The sequence below is a fragment of the Trichechus manatus genome, unplaced genomic scaffold, assembly GCF_000243295.1.
Source record: "Trichechus manatus latirostris isolate Lorelei unplaced genomic scaffold, TriManLat1.0 scaffold00025, whole genome shotgun sequence".
Classification (NCBI taxonomy): domain Eukaryota; kingdom Metazoa; phylum Chordata; class Mammalia; order Sirenia; family Trichechidae; genus Trichechus; species Trichechus manatus.
In genome coordinates this window covers 13,655,129-13,675,423 of record NW_004443961.1, presented here as the reverse complement: position 1 = coordinate 13,675,423, position 20,295 = coordinate 13,655,129, and the positions used below count along the sequence as shown (strand labels likewise).

The 20,295-nt window shown below is 34.7% G+C and overlaps 1 protein-coding gene across 1 annotated transcript in view; it reads left to right on the top strand.

Moving 5' to 3' along the window:
* The window catches only part of NFIB (nuclear factor I B), a 247,631-nt gene extending 227,583 nt beyond the window's left edge, over positions 1 to 20,048 (top strand). Inside the window, exons 8-11 of the mRNA XM_012554698.2 lie at positions 1,796 to 1,980; positions 6,053 to 6,218; positions 9,409 to 9,491; positions 19,825 to 20,048. Of these exons, the coding sequence (XP_012410152.1) occupies positions 1,796 to 1,980; positions 6,053 to 6,218; positions 9,409 to 9,491; positions 19,825 to 19,917 (527 nt within the window). The 3' untranslated portion in view covers positions 19,918 to 20,048. The remainder of the gene's footprint in view (positions 1 to 1,795; positions 1,981 to 6,052; positions 6,219 to 9,408; positions 9,492 to 19,824) is intronic.
* The last annotated feature ends 247 nt before the right edge of the window (positions 20,049 to 20,295 follow it).

Below are 20,295 nucleotides of genomic sequence, written 5' to 3'. Positions count from 1 at the left end.
TTCATGCATGTATGGACGAATGGATGGCTTCTTTTATAATGAAAGAAAACATTTTCTGTATTGTATTTTGCCTTATTTTTTTGAAGAACTAGAATGATTTTATTGATTAGATAATTTTCTTAGTTTCCCAGGACTACAGTATCAAAATACCACAAAGTGAGTGGCTTTAAAGAACAGAAATTTGGGAGGCTAGGAGTCCAAGTTCAGGGCGTTGGAAGATCCTTCTTTGTCTCTTCTAGTTTCTGGTAACCCCAGAGTTTCTTGGCATTCCTTGGCTTGCAGCTATAATTAAATCGAACTGAGATGAAGACACTAAAGACAAAATGCCCAATTTTATGTGGATGTTTGTATTGCCTTCAATTATACCTTCAATTGTGTATGCTTCTTAAAGTCATACTTCAGAAAGGAGTTTTGCTCTAAGAGATAAGCAAACTGTTTTCTGAAATGCATCCCTTTGATTAGGAATACTCAAAATTCAGTGGGGGAAGAGATCCCATAGAGCACACGTTTAAAATGTACTCTCTGCTGCCCTATCCCTGGAGGTACTTATTCAGTAGGTTGAGCAAAGTTATGACCATAAACTTGAATTTATGATTCTCTTATGATATATACTCTTAATTTCTTATACCTTCTAAAAAACTTTCTCTGGGGGAGATAAGCAATATCCTTTAAAAAAAATTTTTTTTTTTTTTTGCACATAATTACAAAGTTGGAGATAAGTCATACCAGAAGATTTTATGTATAGGTCATGGAAAAAAATTTATGTTTTCATATTGTTTGGTTTGCTAAGATATGTCATAAAGCATTAAACATTCATAATTCCCTATAACTAAGTTTGAAATATTAAATAGAACCAGACATTTAATCTTCACTTCTACGTATTTTGGTTGATACCCTTAATTTGTGCTTATGTGATGATTTTCCTCAACATGATAGATATAATGATTGTACAATTATCTTCTTTTCCTCTCTTTAAAACTTGAGGTATATTTAGAAAATTAAACAATAAGTTATGATTATACTAATGATGAACTAAAGTTCAGTAAAATTAAACATTACTCATTGCATGTGATTTCTATAGTATTATTCTTTATAAAATATGTGATTTATGGGTAAGTTAACATGTGAAAGGTTTAATTTGCATCGGCATGGTTTTTATTCTTGGCTTTACCTTAACAACATCTTTTAATCTACATGTAGAGAAAGTTAGGGTAGGACGAACAATAGTTATAGAATAGAGCTCTTGATTTTGAAAGGAACTTTTTCATTAGGAGAAGGTGTTCCCAGGACCCTGTGATGAATGTTCATAAGCATTTATACAGTGATCATGACATTATTCCTTATTAATTATTAGCTCTTATCTAAACAACCACCAGCTAGTATTTATGGGGGAAAGATTTATTTAAAATGGGATTATACTTCCATTTTCATTTTGGTAGAAAACCCAAGGATCTTGTGCTCTCTGATTCATGCGGTAACTTGGTCTGGATTTCATAAAGAATGTATTTTGCTGGGAGGTAACTTTGTTCAAAGAAGTGTTTTAACCAGTAATGGCATAACTCATAAAAGAGAAACTTCTTTTTGTAATCATTCATGGACCTAGTAAGCAGGATTGTTAGTGCTCTAGAGTGGGGGGTCGTGTCTCTGCGTGCTTATCAGTACCAGCATTGAGAACAAATGTAAAAGAATAATTGTTAATTTAGGAGAATTTGGTTTAAATCCTGAAAAAATTAATGAATGACAGTCGATTTTATCGGTTCACAACTGATGAATCAATCTCTTCTTTCTTCTGCAGTCATCTCAACTCGAACTCCACCTCCACCTTCACCGTTGCCATTTCCAACACAAGCTATCCTTCCTCCAGCACCATCCAGCTACTTTTCTCATCCAACAATCAGATATCCTCCCCACCTGAATCCTCAGGATACTCTGAAGAACTATGTACCTTCTTATGATCCGTCCAGTCCGCAAACCAGCCAGGTAAAAATGAGAGAGAAAATGTGATTAGAACCTAAGGGATATGGAACAGGGCTAACTCTTAAGGCATGAAGGTTAGTCAGACAGTATGTCTGGCAGAACATCAAGCTTTTGAAATCCACCTTCAGGAAGTGTCATGATGACTCAATAAGTTTTCATTTAAATGTGGCTGACTGACAGGTAGGAAGTGTGTTGCCGTAAAGGGGCATATTTATGACAACGTTTTTGGTTTGATATTTTTGGGTTTTCATTGACTGAAGAGACAGTTTATGCAGAAAGTACACTGACAAAAAAGCTCTGAGTTGGAGTTCACACCTCTGAAATACCTGGTTTGACACAGAGGCAAAGTGCTTATTTTAGGCAGGAGCAAGGTATGCGCTAAAATAAACACACACAAAAGAACTTACAGTTGTATTTATAGGCCAGCTATTAGGCATTAAAATAAGCTTCGCTAATGTAAACATTTTCAGTGTTTGATGACTACTTGAATATTCTTTGCACAGACATGACTACATTTAATAATGAGTGACAGTACTAGAAGCATCTTTTTCTTTTCTTTTGTAAACAGTGTACAGCCGTTTTAGAGATTCATGGTAAGTGTAGTGACTCGTGTATTTTTCACTCACCAGAGATGTGGTTCCTCCTATGGAGAGGTCATTTTGTAGGGATTTGGTAATAAGAGTAGATAGTCTTCGTGCCAGTGCTGGGTGCTGTCAATGACTGTAATATCTAAGATCGGTGGTAATGTAATTTTGATCTTATGGTCTGGTATTTGGCTTTGCTGCTTTACCTCTAAGACTATTGTCCACTCCTTCTTATATCTTTTAATGCTTTGAGGATATTTACAAACATTCTGTTATTAATGCTGTTTAGTTATTAAAATGGCAGTAAATCGGATGTGCATATTAATTCAGAATTAAAAACAGAAAGTGTGGAACGAGTCCCTCTTGACTTAATGTAATTGTTAAAATGAAGCAAAATGATCCTCTCTGAATGTTTGATTTTGAATAACAGCATATCCAGAAATCTTTGGGTTATTTAAACAGTTACCTTTACGTAGTCCCATTGACTAATATACTTAACTAATGTTCCTGAATTTTGAATTTGAAGTTAAACCGACTGGTTGTATTTTAGAAGAAAATTTTCAAACGGTGTAGTACTTTTAATGACTCTCACAATAACGACCACTAAGTAAAACAGTGGGATCTTAGTATATCAGTTTAGAAATTAAATTTGCTGTCAGAGCCTGGATTCAAACGTCTCTGTTCCATAGAGCATTTTGCTAGACTCAGCTGGGAACAGTGCATACAAGGTCTGATTTTAATTTGTGTAGAATTTCCATGAATAACAAAGTCTAATTAAGACATCCATTAAAAGTCCTTAACGTTAATTCAGTGTGGAAAATCTTAGAGTTCCGTTGGATTTTTTTTTTTTAACTGATGTCTTAATTAGGCACTGTTAGGGGAAAAATTATGCAAATTAAAATCAGGCCCTTAGTGTTATGCATTTTCTTTAATTATTCAGTGCTTGTTTTAAGTACATTTCAATTTCTTTATAAGTTAAGAGGGCATATTAGGTGATAATCTGCCTATATTGTTCTCAGTTTTTCTTCACATTTTCAAGGTAAAGATCCAACTTCTTAGAGAAGCCTCTTACTCTCATCTCAATTTTTTAAAAAAAAAAAACCCCTTCTCAGGATTTTGTATATCAGGAGCAGTATACTGAGAAGGATCATCCTTTCAAATGCTATGTCGACTTCATCTTCAGGTAGACCTCTCTCTTTTCACATCTGCAGTATGAAAGCTCGTTTATTAACAGCCTTAAGAAACAGAACCTTGATAGTGTAGCTTCATCTGTTTAAATTAGTAGAAAACTAAAGAAAAATAACTTTTCACATTTTTCTGACTCTGAGTCTCAAAAAACTTATCTGCATGGGCGTAGTAATTCTTTTTTTCATCACTTCTATTATATTTAAGTAAGAGAAATGTTTGTCAGTTTACATAGATTGTGATTTCATTCCAGTGGACAAAGCTTACAGAATGGGCAGGGTATTATCCTATTCTTTGGAAGCATTTTCTAGAAATCACTGTCATTCTGCTTCTGTTCCACTCTCTCGGGTAGGTGCTCTCAAGATGTTTTGGTAAATGCTGTATCCAGAAACATTTTTTATCACTGAATGTACCACCAATGAAAAATGAGACCTTTCTTCTTTCTTTAGTAGGGTATATAGTCACTTGTATATGTTCGAATAACCAGAAATTGATGGTCTGCTTTAGAAACAACCTACTTTTTTCCCCTTGGAAGGAAAAATGGATCTTTATACTACACTTCAAATTTGTTTTTGTAGGAACATCATATCTGCTTTGATTCCTTAACTCTAACTGAAAACCATTTAATATGTGTTTCAAAATAAGACTCTTGATATTCACCTTTTTTGTTCTAGAAATTGAAGAAAATGAGTACTAGTTCACTTATACTAAACTGTTCCTTCCCAGTATCCCACGACACTGTACTCGTTTTGATAGTTAAGTGAAGCAACTGAGATACCTTTTCCTCCCCACAGCAATTTGGAGATTAATTGCTTTACTGCTGTACAATTATAGTGAGACAGTCATGCTATTCAACGGAATACTTTAAATAAAATCAGTTTAAGATACAACCCTCCCATAGGTTTCCACAAGGGGAAACTATGGTCAATTTTCCTGACATAATGTTAAATACCTAAAATTACACATGATGAATAGTCAGGATATTCAAGAAGTCCACTTTACTTCTAGAATAAATAATGCAGCCACTGAGGAACTCAACCAAAGACTTAGCTCATGTCTCTAAGTCCCAATATTTAAGTGTTGTTCACTGTTCATCTTTTTCTCTACAGAAATAGTGTATGCGCAGTAGTTTATGTGCAGGTATTTAGATCAAGGTTCCGCTTCATTGCCCTCTTTGCCTTGAACAGTTAAGATGATAAAGACTAAATCTTTGTGGAAAAGAATGTCCTAGCAAATTGTGACATACATGATACAGTGGAGAAACCCAACATCAGAGTAATAAAGAATAGCGTTCTCTGTCTAGAAAAATATATTCCAGTATTTCTTCATACAGTGTACCCCTTAGGATTTGTCTGCTACCACTTAAACACTTTTCGTACCCAGGGACTAAAACACAGATAATAATATCTTTTCTATCATTGACCAGGGGATTTTCTGAGTGAATTCCCACAAATGTCAGCAATCAATTATTGTATATAACTCTCTACGTACAACAATGGAAGAGTAATTCAAATAATAATTTGATTTTTCTCTGTTTTACTTCAGTACATTTTAATTTACTTTTAAAATCTTTCACTTGTAGGTCTATGGTCAGTCCTAGTTCAGCATTTTATATCATTGTGTGGATTTGAAATTTTTTGAGGCTTTAGATCTCATTCTATCTGCTTGTGTGAGTAAATCACCAAAAGTTAAATGGAGATTCTAGACTCTAAGCTGCCTGATGTGTGTGTCTGAGTGTGCTTGTGTGTGTGAGAGAGAGTTTTTGAATGTAGAAGAATGGGCCTTGAGGATAAATGATGGGAACTATAGCATTTGATGTGTTTAATCTCCCAGATATTCTTGTGTTCCCTTCTGTCAAGTGATATCATCATTTAGGTGAAAACTGTTGCAGAAGCCAAAACGACTCATTGTAGAGAATGAAGAGCAAAGAATAAGGAAGCACTGGGTTCTGATTCTAGCTAGCTCAGTAAGGGCTTCCGTTTTAGCCTTGGGCTACGCATTTAAATCTTCCCCTGTGTTTTCTAGGCTACTAAATAAAACGACCAAGTCTACCTGACTCTCAGGGGTGGTGTAAAGATGAATTAACATATACAGAGTGCTTTGAAGATGAAAAACTTCTCTTAAATGCTGTTCATTCTTATTACTACTAACCGCTGACTGGCCACTCTGACTCAGACTTGAGAGAGGCCTGTGTGGCGATCACGCACAGTGTGCAGGGTCGACGCGGCAGCGTGCGGAGTGGAGTTGTTGGACAAGATGACTGCCTTTTGGATTGTTTCACCCGGCGTTCTGTTTTTGTTTTGTAGCCTAACAGCAGTGGTCAAGTAGTAGGGAAAGTGCCTGGCCATTTCACTCCTGTCTTGGCACCCTCTCCCCATGCCAGTGCAGTGCGACCTGTGACTCTGACCATGACAGATACTAAACCCATCAGTACATCCACTGAAGGTGAGGCAGCTTCACCTACAGCAACCAGTAAGTATTTCTGTAGGAAATGAGAAATGTCCATCAAAGGCGCCATTGGATATCTGATCCAAGGTGGAAAACACTGCAACTTTTCCAGCTACCTGACCAGATGGAGATTTCTCATTTGTGCGGAATGGGCAGGCATGTCTGTGGCCTGGCTGTCACATGCTCTCTCTTATCAAAGTTCAATCAGTGCATCATATTTGAAAAGGGAGAAGCTTACTTATTTGAGTAAACAGCTATTATAAAATCATCAGTCATGCCTGCTTGTTCAAGGTATACATCTAAATTGCACTGAATAACATAACACAGTGTACAAGGTTTTTATATCACCCAAAGAGAGATTAGATAATTGTTACTTATTTGAGCATTCCTATAGAAATCAAGTCCCTTCACAAGACAGACTGAATCAGTACCTCTGTGAGATAATTACATGTTTACATTACTGTAGGTTATGTCATTGTTAGAAACAGTCACACAATGTGGGGTGCAGGCAAGAGCATTTCAAAGCTGAGTATCAGGCACATGGCGCTACCTGTACTTTCATGATCTGTGACTTTTTTTTTAAACTTTTTTTTATTATTTTACCTATCATGGTACATCAGATACTATGCTTTTAAGCGTGGCCCTGACATTTTAAATCTCAGAGATGCAGCCAGTGCACTTACATAGCACATACACTCTTGAGCTAAGTGATCCCTTTGCTTATTCATATAGAATATATAGAAGTGTACAAGGAATTAATTTTCGATTGGCTTCAGCGAACTACTCGCTTTGTAGAATTGGGGCTGATGTGTACAAGTTGTTGGTAAAGCGGAATCAACAGGACCCCAGTAGGAGAAATTAACATGCTCCCCATCAATTGTACATATCTCTTAAATCCAGACCTTTTCTTTTCTTTCCTAGAGCAAGAAAATCCCCATGCTCTAGAAATTACTATGTGAAATTTCAGAGGCACTCGGAGGCACCACTGGCTCATTCTTTCCCAGCCATTGGAAAGATCCTCTTTTTTTTTGTGGCTTCTGAAAGACTAGAGAAGAATCATATCTATTCCCCTTCTCCAGAAAAATAGGCAGTGTTTTGAGTATACAGTGATTTCAGCATTTTTATTTCTCAAAATTTGTGAACTCCCATAGACTAATAAATCCATAGAGGCTTGTAATGCCTATGAGTAATCATCGAGACTTAGTAGCTTGTTTGTTGCTGGAGGGCTCTATACTAGTGACTACTTCCCAGAATGCACAGATGGATAAGACCCAGTTGAGAAGACTAAAAGTTCTTTTGTTGTAAAGATTAGTTATGTACATTACAATCGCTAAAACAATGTGTCCAAATTTTACAAGTGATATCATTTAATCTTTGGGCAAAGTCAGCATTTTAAATAAAAACAATTAGAAAATACAGATTAAAACACACACACACGACACACTTAAAAAAAAAAAAAACTACTACAAGACTATCATAGGATAAATGATTAAAACCTAGTTCCAGAAACTTCTGGTGCTTACTCTCATAGTACATTAATAGATGAGATTCAGAGGAGGGTCAGACCCTGATGATCACAGCTCATTTCAACCTGTTAATGAATTGATTTATACTCATATACAGGTTGATCAGAAAGGGATCAGATCTATCAACATTACAAAATATTCAAAAGGAATATCTTGATTGTATAAAGATGACTACATCTTCCCATTTTTCCTAAATAAAAGAAATATAGTGAGTAGTTTTTCTTTTCTATAAATAAATTAACTTACAGCTCCGTTTCTCCAGGAACCACTGATAATGAGAAACTGATCGTTTAATTGTTAAGCCAATAAAATTAAAGAATACAGAGAGGCCAAGACAACCTCTTTCTCACAGGTGAAAAGGAAGAGCGGCACAGACTCCATGCCCACTCTGTATGGGTGGCACTCTTCTTTGGTGCCCATGCTCCTTGTTGGTTTCCAGAAGCCTGGAGATCTAGTAGGAGCCACGAGCTGCTTACAGCTACCCTTGCACCAGCACTTCATTCAGGAGTAATTAAAAGATGACTTGTGAGCATCTTCAGTGTTTTTTAAGAAGTTGGCCAAAAAAAACCCTCAATGAATCAAATTGTCTAGTACTTCAAATGAACATGGCAGAACTAACATATTGATTTTCTTCAAAACTCAATTTAAAATTATGTCTGGATTCCTCATTAATCTAATAGTTTTAAACAAAACATGTTAAACTTTCTTCAGAACTATAAATGTAAACGTATGGTTGAAATGTAGTTCTTCTGCTTATTCTGACATGGAACAATGGAATTTTAGTGCCGGGAAGAAATAGATACATTAGATACACTCCTTTCATAAAGAAAGGAATATCTTTGGCAATAGGGAGAATTTTCTGTGAAAAATTCACTCTGTACCAAAAAGCACTTGTACCAAAAAGTACTTGCGAGGTGAGACCTTAGCAATTTAAGTATTGTGTTAGCATTGACCATATGTATTTACTACCTTATGGCAAAGTATTTAAAAAGTGTCATCAACCCCAGTCAATCAATACAAACTGATTTCTTGTGCTTACTGAAAGTAAAGATTTTTAAAAATTTTTTATTAAACTTCAGGTCATTTTCACATTAAATAAAATACTGAGCTATTTCATGCTGCATAATACAGTAAAAATGGGCTGTTGCTTCATATTAGTAATGTCAGATTTTCTTTTCTCTTCAAGTGAAAGTTTTCATCCCATATCATCAAGCACATCTGCTTAAATCCTATTATTACAAAGCTTTCACTTTTTCGTGACAGACTTTCAGTCTGCTTTTACATTCAGAATCACAGACCATCGTTGATTATTCCAGTATTAGACACTAAATTTCTGGTAAAAGGTACAGCTAGGAAAGGATCCTTCTATTTAGCCAATCCTTGGTACTTCTGTAGGACTGTAACCACAATACGTAAGTGTGAGATGCCCACACCAAAGGATGGGATATGGTTTACTGGATAGATTCTTTTTTGGGGGGGTAATTTAGTTGATTGGAAGTCAACTACCATTTCTTTTCTGTCACTTGATAGTACTCACTCAGGCAAAAGAGAAGAGAAATGGAGACACTTAAAAAAAAATTTTTTTTTTTTTTGGTTGCAAATCCCACTTCTGGGTTTCTTATACATGGACAGGGTGTTCATTCTGTAGTTCACAATTTTTATCTTTGTTTTTGTTCTTCCTTAATCAGCCTACACAGCCTCAGGCACATCTCAAGCCAATCGATATGTGGGACTAAGCCCAAGAGACCCATCCTTCCTACATCAGCAACAGGTGGGCAAGTTTCACCCAGGTGTAATGGTGTAGCCATGCTTTCGCATTGGTGCTTTCCTCCGCGCTGCCTCTCAGCTCTGGACTCAGAACGGGGTTCATGGGGCTTATGAGACAGAAATTGATCATTTCATTTTCCAAAATATTTTCTCATTTATCCTTTGTTTCTCACCTCTCTGAATAGGGTTTCTCAAATTGGCTCATGACCATTTTCCATCTCTGTCACCTGTATTGATTTAACATCATGAAACTAGTGTTTTAGCCAAAGAATATTTTTCTCAGTCTTCTTGGCTATTGAGAACTTACTAGCTTATAGCTTTCAAAGACAAAAGTTGAAGACTGATTTAAAAGCCAATTAGAGTGGGAGCAATATGCATTTAGTGTTTTTGAGCTATTTCATATTTTCCAGATGTTTCACCCCTCATTTTTGTGTTTTAGTCCAAGAAGATGAGTTACAAAGCTAAAATCTCAGACGACACATTATTCCCATTTTTAATAGGTTTGAATTGGTTTACTGATTTCAGATGTGATAAAACAGTTTTTTTTTGGTTCTGCTTTCTTACATCGTTTATGTTTCAAGTAGCATTTTAAATTTCACATCTCATTAATGCTGTAAATTTAATGCAAATGAAGTGTTTACCCAAACTGTGAAAATATACAGCCCAGATTAATGGTGGTTTATAAACAAATTAGCCACTGTCAAAAGCATGGACCATACCAGTACAAAAATCCCATGATTCTAGCTACAGACGACAGAAATAATTCTAAACACTTCAGAATTTAAAAATATTTTATGATGCATGTGTTTGGTGCTCTCAAGTTTTGATAGCAGAGCAGTTTGAAATTAACAGTGTGCAAAATATTATATAGGGAAGAATGGGCTATGAGGAAAAAAGAAAGAGCTAGCATTATCTAACTTGCTCTTCATTTGTAAGTTGTATGTGCATGAACATATCACTTTTTATATATGTACTAAACCTGTGCAGGTACTCATGCCTGCTTCTTTAGCTCTAGACTTGTCCACATAGCTATGCTTATTGTGACCACCTTAACTGTGCTTCAGTGTGGAATTCTCAAGTCCTTCCCAGTTGCAGGCCAAGGTGGCAGACTGCATGTATTAAAGGTCACCACATGCCGAGTTCAGAGAAAATCATGAAGATGATCGCTTATTCAAGATACTTGACATTTTGCCAGGTTTAAAAAAAAGCAAGACAAAACAAAACAAAAGAGTGAGAACTAACTGAAAACATCTGTACACAGTTATGAAAATACCAAATAATAATTAGTGGTTTTGCCAGCCATTGGCTTTTCAACATAATTCTCTGGAATGTTGCTTTTTTTTCACCTCTAAAATTGCTGTAATATGAAATGTGTTATAATTACTATAATATGGTTCTATTTGACAAATGTATGTGTTCATTGTGTTTTTTTTTTTTTTTAACATATGCAGGGTTTATAGGTTACTTGTTCTTTTAAAAATCATTCCACATATTTTTAGAAATATTTTTGTCATGGGCTTTGCATTATTCTTTATGACATAGCTCTAATTTCCAGTTAATTTTTAATTCATTAAAATGTGCCTCCATTATTTAAACCTTTAGCCCCAAACACATTTAGAATATTATAACCAATTCCATGTATTATGAGGTAGTCTTTCCCCCTCCTTTCCCTAATTCATGACAGTTTTGGAGCCTCATATAATTATGATCACAAAACAACAGTTCATTAACATAAAAATTCTTCTCCTTTCACATATCTAAAGATAAATCAGGAAAACTAAGCTAGCATCATACACATATGAATCTTAATGTAGATAGAGTTCAGAGCAAATTTTAATTGAAAAAAATATGAGTTCCAGAACTACAAACTTTTTTCATCAAAGACCACACCTGGGTATTTAAGTGGGCAGTGTCAAGTGACGCCCACTTACAACGTAAATATATTTTTGTTGAGTGAAATGTAGTTGGGAGAGACTATGTATATTGATCCTTGGCAGAAAAAAACTGTAAGCTTCATAGCTAAGAAAGTAATGCTCGATTTTAAATACCATGCAAACGGATGATGTGTCCTCTGTATAATGGAAGTCAGTGCTACTTTTTCAGTTGAAGAAGCCCAATGTGGCAAATTCATAATGAGCGACAATTTTGAAGCATGCAGAAAATAAATGTCTGTGCGTATCCTACCATACATGTATATTAATAAACTGAGGCTCCAATGAAAAGCCTATTATTTTTCTTTTCAAATGTTAAAAGTATCATAGAGATGAAATTTTATGTTTACTACTCAGGGAAGTCGAAACAGAAATAGTTTAAATGACTTCAGTGGAGGAAAGGTTATCCTTTCCTACAGCAGAAATGAGATTGATTTACTGTGTCCTTTCATTACTTTACAAAGATTTAAAAGAGACCACTCTTCTAGCGGCAGGTTCTAAATGCATTTGGTTTAAAGCACTCAATGATGAATGAAAAAGAAAATCAAGGGGTACATGAAATAAAGGCAATCAATCATTTTATATTAGCTAGGAGAAATTCAAAATTAGAAAGGCAATGGTTTTAGTCTGAGCGAGGTCTTTTAAACATTCTCCATTGCCTTTATAATACATGACCCCTTAAGAATAAATATTGTCACCAGGTACATTCTTCACTTCGTTGGCGACTGCTTTATAAAGATTTATCCGTTTAGGTTATGAAAAGTATTGATGTGCATTGTTAAGTGCTATTTTTCCCTAAAAAGGAACTTTAATACAGCCTACATTAATTAGAGTTAACAATAAATTTTAAATTGTTGAATAATCTTGACTCTCTTATAAATAATCTTTCCACAAAATGACACACATGCAGAACTCTCAGTATGGTCATTTCTAACTCACAAGGACACTGACATTCTTAAATTGAGATAGAAAATACTAAAATGAACCCTGTATGCTTCCTGTTAGAGTAATACATTCATGTTGGCAAATAGGAATACTAAAGTATATGCTTTTGTACCTATCAGCTTAGTACACATACAGTTGTTATTAGTAACTATACAACTTTGTGCTCCTTTTCATAATGGTTATTGCTAATTAGTATTGGTTGCTAACTGTCTCCAAATCCTAGTTTTTTCTGACACTAGAATTTCACCCATCATTGTAAATATGATATCTGATTTAGACCTTAACACTTAAATCATATGATCATGGAGACTACTTTAAAAAGATGAAGGTACACCAACTGATAATTTTCCATTAAAATAATCCTTTTTCATGAGTTATAATAATTGGTTCATGCCAGGTAATCAGGACTTTACTTTAAAATTTCCTTTATCTTTTAACACAATCTTGAATGCTGTTCAAGGTCTAGAACTAGACTGTCTTTGGAATCATGGCTAAGTTGATGAGTTCACTTTTGGCATGGGGGAAGTCTTAAAATCAGAACTTCAGTTGGATCTTCATTCTTAAACTTTTCTATTGGAAGATGGTGTGGTGGCTTGAAGAACTTTTGGGTATTGCTTTGGCAAACTGAACCCTTTTAGTCTCTGCTGAGAAATGTCTTTTTATAGTTTGGAACTTTTTCAGAAATGTGGAGGATCTCCACTCCAAATTACCTCGTAGAAATTTAGTAAAATCCAGTGTTTCCTTTCTACTTATACTTAATGAATACACTGTGCTTAGGCATCATAATAGGCAATGAAGGAACCACATTTCCAAGCTTTGAGAAAATGCTAATTAGCTAGCAAAGTTTTAAGTGCTGCTTAGAAAATACAGAAGTTATTATATAATCCTGTCCAACAATTTTAGTATAAATGGAGAATGAGACAGCTTACTGAATCAGCACCTATTCCTTATTTAGTCAACCTCAAAATGAATTTGCTAATTCTAGGCGTTCTTTCTTTGCTACCACAGAAAGTTTGGTAATATAAGAGGACCTAGTTAATTTGATTATCACCATTATATTTGAGTGTAGGGTGGTAATAAAAGCATAAATCCTTACTATTATACATGAAGAAACATTAAAAAAAATTATTGCAAGTTGGAAATAAAAGTTGGCAGCAAAGAAGCTTCTTGTTAAATAGAAATAAAAGATTACAGTTCAAAATAGCTAGTGAAGTGCATATTAACTTTTGATAGAGATTCGAGATTTTTGATGGACTAAATAGGAGGTCACTAAGTGTGATAACAAAGTCAAGTGAACTGAGTTTATAAGATATTATTTTCATAATCTTAAAGTTACAATCTACTGGCTATATATGCCACCTACTAATAGAGCTAATGAATGAGTGGCCTGATCAATTCAGGTCTTGCATTATTTATCACAATTGCATGGGTCTTATTGGTGCTTGAACTTCAGCATGTTACATCTCTTGCATGACTATATAATGCTGTAATTTCAATATTAACTACTGGGCTACCTTATATAGAAATATTCTCAACTCTTTTCTTGATATAATTTTAAAACTAGAATTTGAAAGTACTTTTCATTACACTGAAAATGTCTGTTACCAAAAAAAAAAATGGCCTTTTTAAGGAATTCTCTTTGTAGGATTTCTTTTTTTTTAAACTAAGGTATTAGTTGAAATCCCTTTGTAGTATTTGTCCTGGCAAATGGCAAAGCCAAATCTTGGTACATTAAAATCACTGGAAAGGTAGTCTTTTATTAGAGGCAAGCAATTGAAAGGACGCAAGTGGACTATCAACAAAGCTTTTCAATAAAGTCAGGAAGCAGGCTATCAACACTAGGGCTGTTCTTATTGTGTCTGTTATCATAATTGACAGCTTGACGTAAAACCCTATCACATGACTTCTGGGTAGGTATGTAAATGGATAAGAGGTCACTTTTCACATATGCAAGCTGGAAAGGAAACACATTTAAAGGAAATTTCAGTCAAAATAATGGCTGTGCAAATGTTTAGCTTTTTGACTAGATCTTTAAAAAAAAAAAATGCCTTCCGTGATCTGTTTTTTATCATTCATTCATTTATTCACTTATCTTTACTGGTTAGCAAAGAATAACATCAGATAAGCTATTTCAATGAATGTAAAAATAAAATTATGTCTAATGGAACCTTACACTTAAGTTAACAAAAGCACAAGGGAAAATTGATCTTCCTTTCTGAAAATGTAACTTCAAACAATCTAAGTTAAATCAGGGAAGTAGAGGAAATTCTGAAGGTTACCTTTGCAGATATTTTAGCCTTAAATATTCTTGGGCTGCATTTGAAGGATAAGGTAGGAAAGAAACAATGATAGGCAAACTGGTGTAATGGGTGAGAACCAAGGATTAGGAGTCAGGTGGTTTGGGTTTTAGTGTTGACATGAACGGAGCATGTCTAACCTTTGACAAATCCTTAAATCTTGCTGTCCTTTGTCCTTATCTTGAAAAGGAAAATGATGAGGTTGAACTTCATGATCTCCAAGTTCCCTTGAAACTTTGAATTTTACCAGTTAAAGTAGCCTCCTAGTAAAACTTCCATTTTCTGATAATTAACATATGATTTATGGTTAGTAAGGAGTTCCTGAGTGGTGCACATGGTTAATGCATTTGGCTGCTAACTGAAAGGTTGGAGGTTCAAGTCAACCCAGAGGCACCTTGGAAGAAAGGCCTAGTGATCTACTTCTGAAAAATGAGCCATTGAAAACCCTATGGAGCACAATTCTACTCTGACACACAATGGGGTCGCCATGAGTAAGAATCAACTCCATGACAGCTAATTTTCTTTTTATGTTTATTTAGTTCATGGACTATGTGTACCTATTTCATTTAATTTTGTGCTGATGTGCTAATTAAATATCAGGCAGCATGGGTTTCAGAAATTGACTTGGAAGTAACTTTAAGGTGCTAGGACAATCTTAAACATTTTTTTTTCTTATTTAAAGTCACACTTTTAACGCACATTTTCATTCTGAGCATATTGCTGCTGCAGTAAGGTTACATATTTATACACAGGCCATTTTATTTGTTCCACAGCAGACAGTTAATAATGGTAATCAAATTCTACTAATCTAAGAGTTAAGAGAAAAGTATGAATATTGGAGTAGTAATCTTTTTAAGTCTCCTCCAATCTCACCCCTACCTCCATCCCAAATCTTTTTCCTTGGGGCAGTTCTGGAGAAATGAAGAAACCCAAGAGAACATAAAACACACCTTTCAAGATATCCCCCTGAGGGTCACTCTGTGCTTAAAAAAAAAGTGAAAAAGTAAATTTGTCTTGTTGATTACTCTGTTTACAGTTTAATGGTTTATTGGTACAACTGAGAGCTGTTGTCATCATGAGGGACTGTTAGTACATCACTCTGTTTGCTAAGCCTAGCAAAGTAGGACATTTTGCTTACCTTCTGTCTTTTGTTCCCTCAGCTAATTGCTATGCATTTAACAGAAGTCCCTGTTAATAACAGTGGAAGGCCCTCATCTGAGCAAACAAGCTGTTACTCAGAAGTCACAAACAGTATTGATCCTTTATGGCTATCAGCTACTTTCACGACTATTTAAGAGTAGTGTAGGAAAGGATAATGAGACAAATATGAGGCGCCTGTATTTTAGGTGTTTCCCCCTATGCAGATTTCTGAAGGAAGCCAGATAGTTCCCATCTGTGTTTTTTGGAAACAAGCTCATTTGAGTTGGGCCAAGAACAAGGTTCTCATTCCAGACACTTTATAGAACCCCACCCCAAGAACATCTGCAATAGAAACTATTGTCGTTAGGCGCCGTCAGGTGGCTTCCAACTCATATTGACCCCACATGACAGAGTAGAACTGCCCCATAGAGTTTTCTAGGTTGTAATCTTTACAGGAGCAGATTGCCAGGTCTTTCTTCCACGGAGCTGCTGGGTAAGTTCGAACTACCAACCCTTTGGTTAACAGCCAAGCCCTTAACTCTTGCACTACCAGGGTACCTTCATTTTTCACCTGTTTGGACTATTTCAACCTTTCCCCTTTATCGACAGCTTTTTGGAAGAGAATCTTACTCCTTTCACCTTTTGTTTATTTTTATAATTCCAAGCATACTTCTTTCAATGTCGTTTTTACCTAATTTTGTAGACAGAATATAATTTCATATTGGAAGTGTTTTACCAATGAAAAGAATTAACGTGGTTTATATGCGTGTGAAGTTTTGTAGGGGTATGTGTGCAATCAGGTCTGCCAAAGAGTCTATATTGTTACAAAAATAATGCTCACCACCTCCATTTACAAATGCTTTAACAGACTAAATTTGTAAACTAACTTGCAACTAGTGTTTTAAATGTGATTACTGTTGGGAAAAAATAATTTCCTGTTTTTAACGGGAGAATATTTGAGGAAATCATTCCAGTGTTATTGAAGTTTTGAACTTAGGAAATTTTTATGGAAGTGAAAAGAACATATTTGTGTATCACGTTAAAGGTTTTTAGATTTGAATTTAAAAAAAAAAAAAAGAATTGATACTTCAGTTATCTAACCCAGATCTTACAAGGCAGAAACTGAGGTTGTAAGACAGTTACCTATTATCTAATGTAAAATTCTTTTTTATTAGGAGCACTGAATTATACTAATATAAAGAATATTTAACATTTTCCAAAAGAAGCTTAAATATACCTAATATTCACCTTTCATTACCTAGAGTCTGTTCAAATTTCACTGAGTCAGGACTATCTTGGTCAAGCAGGAGTCCTAGGAATTGCAGTTCTTAGGAATTACTATCCTGGAAATCTGGTGAAGAGGTGATTTCCATTTTAATTATTTAATTTTTTCCCACCCATACCATCACCTTTAAAATTTCACTTCATCAGAAGGTTTATTAATTTAAAAATGCTAAATGAAGAGAGAGACTTTTTTGTCAAGTAACCTGGCTAAAGTAAGTTATAGCATACAAGCATGTACAAGCATATTTGCCTCAGAAATTTTGTAAATGTTGATAATGCTTGTCTACATTCTAAATAGATAATCAGGATTAAAATTATATTGTATATTTTCGGTAATTAAAAGGAGATTAATTCATTGCTAGTTAGTAGCCTGCCAATTTCTTTGGCATTAAATTATTGCTGTATGTGTTCAGTGATCATTCGGTATGTATTTAAGCATATTTTTTGGTTTGCTGGAAAATATTCCTATTGCATCTATATTAACTATAAATGAAAATGAATGGTTGTAATTTAGGTTTAACCTCTTTGAGACTATTTTTACGCAAGAAAAGTGAAAAAAAAAATGTTGATCTTAAGTGTCCAGTATGTGGTCAAAAACAGCCCACATGACATTGAGGGGGAGGTAAAAATAAACCAAACCAAACCACATAACAGCAACATCAACAACAAAAAGCTACCAGTTAATATACGCATCTTACCAAGCAGACATTGTGTTCTGCAGATGTCTGGTTATGAAGCTAATCAGTGAGTGATGTTTAGGTTGACCTGGCCTCGTCAAAGTCTATTTTCTCTCTGAAAACTTCTAAAATCTAAGCTGAGAGCCCTGTGAACACTAACCTGAAATTAACCATTAACAGAATTAACAACTGTGAGGCCTAAATATACTCCTTCCCTCCTCCTTTCTTGAGAATCATTTAATTGATTCAAAATCAGCATTTTCATTGACAAGGGCAGAATCAATGAATGGTCCCTAAGGTAATCTTTATTGAAAAATCGGGTTTCTTGAACTGTTTTCTGACTGTTTTCATAGTATTATATTTTTCTTTTTACGTATTTTAAAAGAGACAACTGTTTCACTTTGTTGCTGTAAAAAAAATTTCAAATGGGCCCATCACAATGAACTTCTAGTTAGATGACCCATTTTTGAGAACATTTTAAAAGTCTTGCCTATTGCCTCTCACATTCTAGACTCTCAGCAAATGTACTTCTTTAAAATAATCAATGTCTTCTTTTGATTTAAAATTAATCAAGTATGCATTTTATCCTTTATGCAAGTATTATGATCCATTTGAAGAATAAATATTTTTCTCTATTATTTAATATATTTACTGGTTAATGACTTCTTTATGAGATGTGTCCTGAGCTGAATCTCTATCATCTATCATATCTGTGTATCTGTCTGTCCATCTATCTGTCTATATACATGAAAGAATTTTTTTTCAGTTCTTTATATTATAAAAGTATTTTTTACCAGAAATATCAGCATAATTAAAACACAGATTTTAGAAATTTTAAGTAATACTATTGGGGCCTCATAGATCTGTAGAGAAACGAGCAAGCCCACTGTCACTCGAAAACCCCAGAATCACTATTGCTTAGAGTGCAGAAACAGAAACTCCGAAGTCCAAAAGGAAAAGTGAAGATTCTTCATAGCCGTATTTTAAAGCTATAACATTATACAAAGAATTAAAGGAACTTATCCAAGTTTAAAGGCACTTTGACTCCAATCATCATCTTATAGATTATCTCACTGCAAAGCAGCAAACAATGCTCTATGAATTGCTGTGAATAAGTCATCTTTTCAATGAAAAATGCTACTCTATGCAAGATGCAGTTAATTTACAGCATGGCTGTCTAAAGGTTAAAAACCCGTGATTTTCTAGTGTGTTTTTCCCCCCAAAGCCAGATAAGTTTACTTTCTTAAGCATAAAAATAAGCAGTATATCTTTTCAATAAATCTGCTAGCACTGTAGGGCAGCTGTTAACCAAACAGAACTGGATAGGGTTACTGGAACAATCTCTGAAGGGCAGAGCTGATGATTCGGAGATCTGGGAAGAATTTGTTTCAGCTTGTATTCAATGCATTCCTCACCCTATTCAGTTGTAATAAAGTATTCTAAATGCCATTACTCTGAGTTGGAAAATAAGAGTAGAAATCCTTACCAACTCTTTCTAAACAGTGCCACTTTGAGTAAAACAATATTAGTAAACATCTAAAAACTGTTAAATACCTTGAGAATTGTAAACTCAGGGAGAATGGTTGTAGGGTGGGGCATTTTTCCTCTAAACTGCATGTCTTCTATGTTTTGCAAACCGCATGCTTAAAAGTTATTGATTATTTTACCTCAGTGCAGATTATTTGGTATGTTGCATAGGAAAAAAGCATTTTTATTTTCTTTCTAAACTATATCTCTCTATTGAACATTAACGTTTGCTTTTATTTCAGCTCAGTTTGTACGCTAATAATGGCTAATTGTTATGTTCTAAGCACTAGTTTCTCTTGTATGCTTAAATTACTAGAGAAGCATATTGCAATAGCTTTTTTTTTTCTAAAAAAGAGTCTGTAGGAATATTGCTTCTTAGAATAAGATTTTCTTTTGCTTTTTTTTTTTCCTTTAAGTTGCCTCTTGGGAAAGTAAGGTTAATGCCATGTACAATACTAGTTTGCATGTATTCATTTAAATACTAAAAACTGTAGTACTGCTCGATCCATATCTGACTGCTAGGTTTCAATTGACAGCTGAGGATTTGTGACTGGACCATGAATCAAAACGGCAGGCATTTATACCCCAGTACCAGTGAGGATACATTGGGAATTACTTGGCAAAGGTAACATTTTAATTATTTCCAACCCTACACTTAGACCTAAAAATTACATGAGCTATAGTGTTTGTTTTTAACTAGCTTTACAGAAAATATATGTTAAGAATTTAGTTGTTTTGGCTATACTATCCCTCTTCTCTCACCCCACCCCCCTTTATTTCTTACTGAAGTGCAACATCAAATTAATTTGGGACTATAGCATATGCTAACTGATGATCGGGTTTTCTAAGTGCTGGCAAATGTTTTAAACAATTTATAATATTGTAGGAGAAAATTTGCCACTTAGATTTTAGAACCCGAAGAATGAAATCACAGTTTTAAGGAAGATTTTCAGCAATCTGAGGATAAAGCATTGGGTTTTCACATTGTGAAATCTTTTCATTTCGAG